This window comes from Sardina pilchardus, chromosome 10, assembly GCF_963854185.1.
Source record: "Sardina pilchardus chromosome 10, fSarPil1.1, whole genome shotgun sequence".
Taxonomy (NCBI): Eukaryota; Metazoa; Chordata; class Actinopteri; order Clupeiformes; family Clupeidae; genus Sardina; species Sardina pilchardus.
In genome coordinates, this window is record NC_085003.1 from 34,760,600 (window position 1) to 34,768,099 (window position 7,500).

At 47.8% G+C, this 7,500-nt stretch overlaps 1 protein-coding gene across 1 annotated transcript in view; it reads left to right on the plus strand.

Annotated features, from left to right (window-relative positions):
* LOC134093489 (integrin alpha-11-like) overlaps positions 1 to 7,500 on the plus strand; it is an 80,342-nt gene that overhangs the window by 32,587 nt on the left and 40,255 nt on the right. Inside the window, exons 11-14 of the mRNA XM_062546539.1 lie at positions 2,377 to 2,521; positions 3,845 to 3,993; positions 5,694 to 5,837; positions 6,931 to 7,134. Coding sequence (XP_062402523.1) covers positions 2,377 to 2,521; positions 3,845 to 3,993; positions 5,694 to 5,837; positions 6,931 to 7,134 — 642 coding nt within the window. The remainder of the gene's footprint in view (positions 1 to 2,376; positions 2,522 to 3,844; positions 3,994 to 5,693; positions 5,838 to 6,930; positions 7,135 to 7,500) is intronic.

Consider the following 7,500-nt stretch of genomic DNA (forward strand, 5'->3'; position numbering starts at 1 on the left):
TATAAAGGGGACTGAAATGGATGATATTAAATGGGAGTGTGTTTATGGGTTTGGCCCAGAGAGTCTTTATGACCTCACCACTGCTCTCCTGTTCATTTGCCCTCCTGATTCTTATGTTTATATATAATATCATATAATATCATATGATATATAGAATATGTACACAGGAAGAGTTTGAATCTTCGTTTCTTCTACTGATCTCTAGTCATGCAGCCCAACCATGAGGCGTGTAGTTGGTCATGTGTGTTTGGTGGTCTGGGTTTATTTGCTCTTCTTATTGACGTGTGTCTGCAGACAGAATGTACCTGTTGTCATGTGTGCTGCAGTAGATGGATCCCAGATGGAGGCGTTATGTGGCGGTTGCCGTGGTGGCAGGTCAAGTGCTCCACGTCAGCAGTGAGCACATGCTTGGCCTGCTGCCCTCCTGCAGCTCCTCAGTGCTGCTGCACTTCAGAGGACTGGAGAGCTGGCCTACTCTAACCCTAACAGTGCTCTCTTCCTTAGTGACCAGTGCTCTTAGTGACCAGTGCTCTCTTCCTTAGTGACCAGTGATCTCTTCTTAGTGACCCGTGCTCTCTTCCTTAGTGACCAGTGCTCTCTTCCTTAGTGACCAGTGCTCTTAGTGACCAGTGCTCTCTACCTTAGTGACCAGTGCTCTCTTCCATAGTGACCAGTGCTCTCTTAGTGACCCGTGCTCTCTTCCTTAGTGACCAGTGCTCTTAGTGACCAGTGCTCTTAGTGACCAGTGCTCTCTTCCTTAGTGACCAGTGCTCTCTTCCTTAGTGACCAGTGCTCTCTTAGGGCGCTTTCACACTAGGTCCTCTGGACCGGACCCGGGTTCGTTTGGTCCGATGGTTCGGTTGTTTTTGATAGTGTGAACGCAACCGTACCGAACTCGGGTGCGGACCCGGGACCGGACCTGGGTCCGCCTGAAAAGGTGGTCTGGGGTCCGGTTCGCTAGAACCCTGGAGCAGGTTGCTAAGCAATCATTCTGAAGAATCTAAAGAATCTTTACCTTTGTCTTCTTCATTGCACTGCCTTCTGCTGTGTTGCCAAGTGATATTTGTAAACAGAATTTTGGAAGTTCTTGTCTAGAAGCATGGTGCTTATGGCGCAAACGGACCCGGGTGCGCACACAAACATGAAATGTGAACACAGACCAACTACGGTAGAAGCAACCGCACTCGGGTCTGGTCCAGTTAAACGGACCTAGTGTGAAAGCAACCTTAGTGACCAGTGCTCTCTTCCTTAGTGACCAGTGCTCTTAGTGACCAGTGCTCTTCTCCTTAGTGATCAGTGCTCTCTTCCTTAGTGACCAGTGCTCTCTACCTTAGTGACCAGTGCTCTCTTAGTGACCCGTGCTCTTAGTGACCAGTGCTCTCTTCTTAGTGACAAGTGCTCTTAGTGACCAGTGCTCTCTTCCTTAGTGACCAGTGCTCTCTTCTTAGTGACCCGTGCTCTCTTCCTTAGTGACCAGTGCTCTCTTCTTAGTGACCCGTGCTCTCTTCCTTAGTGACCAGTGCTCTCTTCCTTAGTGACCAGTGCTCTCTACCTTAATGACCAGTGCTCTCTTCCTTAGTGACCAGTACTCTTAGTGACCAGTGCTCTCTTCCTTAGTGACCAGTGCTCTCTTCCTTAGTGACCAGTGCTCTCTTCTTAGTGACCCGTGCTCTCTTCCTTAGTGACCAGTGCTCTCTTCTTAGTGACCCGTGCTCTCTTCCTTAGTGACCAGTGCTCTCTACCTTAGTGACCAGTGCTCTTAGTGACCAGTGCTCTCTTCCTTAGTGACCAGTGCTCCTAGTGACCAGTGCTCTCTACCTTAGTGACCAGTGCTCTCTTCCTTAGTGGCCAGTGCTCTTAGTGACCAGTGCTCTCTTTTTGCTTTGGTGAAAGGAGGGGAACGAAGGATGAAGGGGGAAGAGGAGAAAGGAGTAGAAAAGAGAAAAGGAGGATGATGGGGTGGGGCTGAGGGGAAAGAAAGAGTAAGAAAGGGAGTGTTCAAGAGACGAGTGTGGAGAAGGCTTTTTTATGGAGCCGTTATTCAATGGAACAATGAGTTTTACTGAATACAAATGACCTCAGACCAAAATAGCACTTAAATAATATTACCAAGACAACCACAGGGATGTCAACATACATTCCCCCACATCTCACAGAGCCAGAAAGAGCTCACAACAGAACACTCACCTGTTACAATCACCAGCTAATTACAGAACGCTCACCTGTTACAATCACCAGCTAATTACAGAACAATCACCTGTTACAATCACCAGCTAATTACAGAACACTAACCAGTTACAATCACCAGCTAATTACAGAACAATCACCTGTTACAAACACCTGTGTGTGTGTACATGTGTGTGTACGTTTGTGTAGGACGGGGTACTGGTGGGAGCGGTGGGAGCATATGACTGGAATGGGGCGGTGCTTAAAGAGACTGCTCATGGGAAAGTGATCCCTCCCAAGTCATCCTACAGCAACGAGTTCCCAGAGAGCTTGAAGAACCATGGGGCCTACCTTGGTAAGACACACACACACACACACACACACACACACACACACTTACACAGATACACACATACACAGATACACACACACACACTCACACAGACACTAAGACACACGCACACACAGAGACATAGCGTGTGACGTTCCATTTGGAATGACTGCATGTAGTTTGACCTTTGACCTTTGTGTGTCTAGGTTACAGTCATGTCAGCTAAACATGGTGTGTGTGTGTCTAGGTTACAGTCATGTCAGCTAAACATGGTGTGTGTGTGTGTGTGTGTGTCTAGGGTACAGTCATGTCAGCTAAACATGTGTGTGTGTCTATTGTAGGTTACCCATATGGAAAAGATAACCTGTGTAACCTGAAATATATAAAACATTGTAACCTGTAAGGACTATATATGACGTAACGTTGTATGAGGAAAACGAGAAAGGGGCCACTTTCAAGAGTAAATCATACAAGTTTTGTATATAAAACACATTGCTGGCATATACGTTTTTTCTATATCTTTTCCATATGGGTACAGTCATGTCAGCTAAACATTGCGTGTATGTGTCTAAGTTACAGTCATGTCAGGTATCAGCTAAAAACGGACGCTTGTTGTCTAGGTTACACAGTCACGTCAGTGGTATCAGCTAAACACGGACGCTTGTTGTCTAGGTTACACAGTAACTTCGGTGGTATCAGCTAAACACGGGCGCTTGTTGTCTAGGTTACACAGTCACGTCGGTGGTATCAGTTAAACACGGGCGCTTGTTGTCTAGGTTACACAGTCACGTCGGTGGTATCAGCTAAACACGGCCGCTTGTTGTCTAGGTTACACAGTCACGTCGGTGGTATCAGCTAAACACGGCGCTTGTTGTCTAGGTTACACAGTCACGTCGGTGGTATCAGTTAAACACGGCCGCTTGTTGTCTAGGTTACACAGTCACGTCGGTGGTATCAGCTAAACATGACCGCTTGTTGTCTAGGTTACACAGTCACATCGGTGGTATCAGTTAAACACGGCCGCTTGTTGTTTAGGTTATACAGTCACATCGGTGGTATCAGTTAAACATGACCGCTTGTTGTCTAGGTTACACAGTCACGTCGGTGGTATCAGTTAAACACGGCCGCTTGTTGTTTAGGTTACACAGTCACGTCAGTGGTATCAGCTAAACATGACCGCTTGTTGTCTAGGTTACACAGTCACGTCGGTGGTATCAGTTAAACACGGCCGCTTGTTGTTTAGGTTATACAGTCACGTCGGTGGTATCAGTTAAACACGGCCGCTTGTTGTCTAGGTTACACAGTCACATCGGTGGTATCAGTTAAACACGGCCGCTTGTTGTTTAGGTTATACAGTCACGTCGGTGGTATCAGCTAAACACGGCCGCTTGTACGTGTCTGGGGCGCCGCGCTTCAACCACACGGGGAAAGTCATCATCTTCACCCTCCAGAACGATGGGAACCTCACCATACTACACTCTCTTAAAGGACAGCAGGTAAACACCATCATACTGCACTAATTCACGCCCGCCCTTAGGCGGGTCAGTTTCCCCCCTCCACCACCTCCCCCCCCCCACCTCCCCCCACCATTCAAAGTCAATGGTGAGGGTTATAACAATGTTATAACCCACAATGTCATACATTTCATGAAAAATGGGACTCTTGGGAATCCAAAATGTACCTTTTTTTTAAATGTACAATCGGTATAGTGCTTTACATTGTCTCATTAATCATATGATGTCTTAATTGAATTTAATCAAAAATGCCCTCCTCCCCCTCCTCCACTTCTGGTGCCACCCTGACATCTGGCTGCAGTGTAGCGGCACTACAACAAGTAGATGCCAGATATTGGGTACTGAAATATTCACAAGAATCCATAGAAATTGAATCTTCATGTTGTTTTATCCAATATTAGTTGTCCAGATGTATAGTCTAGCTAATATAAAACCATTGAACCAACAAAGTAAATGCAAAAATAGAGACTTTTGTGTAATTAGTCCATATTTTGTGTAGTCACTCTATATCGGAACACCTGACATACAATCCAAAATGTCTACAAGAAACCTCTGAGTGTTGCCTTTAATTTGAGACCAAGATTATGCTTCTACACAAAGGGGTTCATGTGCAGTAAACATTTGATTATCAGTATGCATTTTGGATGGCCAAAAGTCCTATGGGGAGTTTACATAGGGGATTTTTAAAAACGCATGGGCATACCTTGGCAAATAATGGTCTTCAGCACTCATATTTCATGTTATATTGATCTACTTTTGCACCCAACCTAATCAGACCTGGTGCTGGGGCTCAGTTATGTTTCTAGGTTAGAATATATGACTCAGAGGGCTGATATATGGTCAGTTTAGAGCTGCTTGCAATCCGCCTGGAAGAAAAAACTATATTCTAGCCTCTGTGGCCCTGTGTCAGTACATCACACAGTTCTTCTGATGGTCTCTACTGAACCTGCTGTGTCTGTGTGCTGTGTTCCAGAGAGGTCAAGCTTTTGATTATAGGTCAAACTAGGTGGGAAAAGTGGCCTCTAAAGCAGGCGCTGTGCAATTTTAGGCAAACCTTAAAAAACTATATTGTGAATTAAGTGGTTTAAAGGACAGCAGGTAAACACCATCACATACTGCACTCTCTTAAAGGACAGCAGGTAAACACCATCCTGCACTCTCTTAATAAACAACATCCTGCACTCTCTTAAAGGACAGCAGGTAAACACCATCACATCCTGCACTCTCTTAAAGGACAGCAGGTAAACACCATCCTGCACTCTCTTAAAGGACAGCAGGTAAACACCATCACATCCTGCACTCTCTTAAAGGACAGCAGGTAAACACCATCCTGCACTCTCTTAAAGGACAGCAGGTAAACACCATCACATCCTGCACTCTCTTAAAGGACAGCAGGTAAACACCATCACATCCTGCACTCTCTTAATAAACACCATCACATACTGCACTCTCTTAAAGGACAGCAGGTAAACACCATCACATCCTGCACTCTCTTAACCCTATGAGACGCAAATTGCTTCAAGAAACACACCCATTCTTCTCTGTTACATTGCTCCGCGATTATCAGTCGCAGCGAGAAGAGACTTTTATTGCAGAAGAGGGGCTTTTTAGCAGTAAAATGGCGTATATCATTTGATATCCTCATGGGTCCGCTGGGTTGACTGACTCTCTGCCTCCTGTAGATTGGCTCGTACTTTGGCAGTGAGATCGCTCCGCTGGACATCGATGACGACCGAGTAACCGACTTCCTGCTGGTGGCCGCGCCCATGTTCTTCAGCAGCGGCTGGGAAAGGGGCAGAGTGCACGTGTACAGAGTCACGCACGAGGTGAGAGTGCACGTGTAGGAGAGTGCACGTGTACAGAGTCACGCGCGAGGTGAGAGTGCACGTGTAGGAGAGTGCACGTGTAGGAGAGTGCACGTGTACAGAGTCACGCACGAGGTGAGAGTGCACGTGTACAGAGTCACGCACGAGGTGAGAGTGCACGTGTAGGAGAGTGCACGTGTACAGAGTCACGCACGAGGTGAGAGTGCACGTGTACAGAGAGTGCACGTGTACAGAGGAGGTGAGAGCACGTGTAGGACAGTGCACGTGTACAGAGTCACGCACGAGGTGAAAGTGCACGTGTAGGAGAGTGCACGTGTGTAGAGTCACAGAGGAGGTGAGAGTGCACGTGTAGAAGAGTGCATGTGTACAGAGTCACACACAAGGTGAGAGTGCACGTGTAGGAGAGTGCACGTGTACAGAGTCACAGAGGAGGTGAGAGTGCACGTGTAGGAGAGTGCACGTGTACAGAGTCACGCACGAGGTGAGAGTGCACATGTAGGAGAGTGCACGTGTACAGAGTCACAGAGGAGGTGAGAGTGCACGTGTTGAAGAGTGCATGTGTACAGAGTCACACACGAGGTGAGAGTGCACGTGTAGGAGAGTGCACGTGTACAGAGTCACGCACGAGGTGAGAGTGCACGTGTATGAGAGTGCACGTGTACAGAGTCACAGAGGAGGTGAGAGTGCACGTGTAGGAGAGTGCACCTGTATGAGAGTGCATGTGTGAGAGTGTGTGTGTGTGGAGGTGAGAGTGTGTGTGTGTGGAGGTGAGAGTGTGTGAGTCTACACCAGAGTGAACAGAGGTGAGAGTGTGTGTGTGTGGAGGTGAGAGTGTGTGTGTGTGGAGGTGAGAGTGTGTGTGTCTGTTGTGCTGAGCCTGTGCAGACATCCTAGACGAGTTGATCAGCTGGCTCCCGTCAGCTAATCCGTGTTCTCCAGAGCTGGTTCTCTCTGGTGGGTTCTCTGATCCGTGTTCTCCAGAGCTGGTTCTCTGATCCATGTTCTCTGATCCGTGTTCTCTGTTCCGTGTTCTCCAGAGCCGGTTCTCTCTGGTGGGTTCTCTGATCCATGTTCTCTGATCCGTGTTCTCCAGAGCCGGTTCTCTCTGGTGGGTTCTCTGGAGGTGGCCGAGCGGGCGGAGAATGCGCGCTTTGGTTCTGCTCTGGCGTCGGTACCGGACCTGAATGGAGACGGGTTCAGCGATGTGGTGGTGGGAGCACCTCTGGAGGACGACCACCGGGGGGCGATCTACCTCTTCCACGGCCGAGCCCACGGGCTGCACCCCACACACAAGCAGGTACACACACACACACACACACACACACACACACACACCCCACACACCACACACACCACACACACACACACACACACACACACACACACACACACACACACACACACACACCACACACACACACACACACACACACACACACACACACACACACACACACACACACACACACACAAGCAGGTACACGCACACACACACACACACACACACACACACACACACACACATAATACACACACACCACACACACACACACAAGCAGGTACACACATACACACACAGGTTTGATAGATAGATAGATAGATTGATAGATAGATAGATAGATAGATAGATACTTTATTGATCCCCAAGGGGAAACTCAAGAAG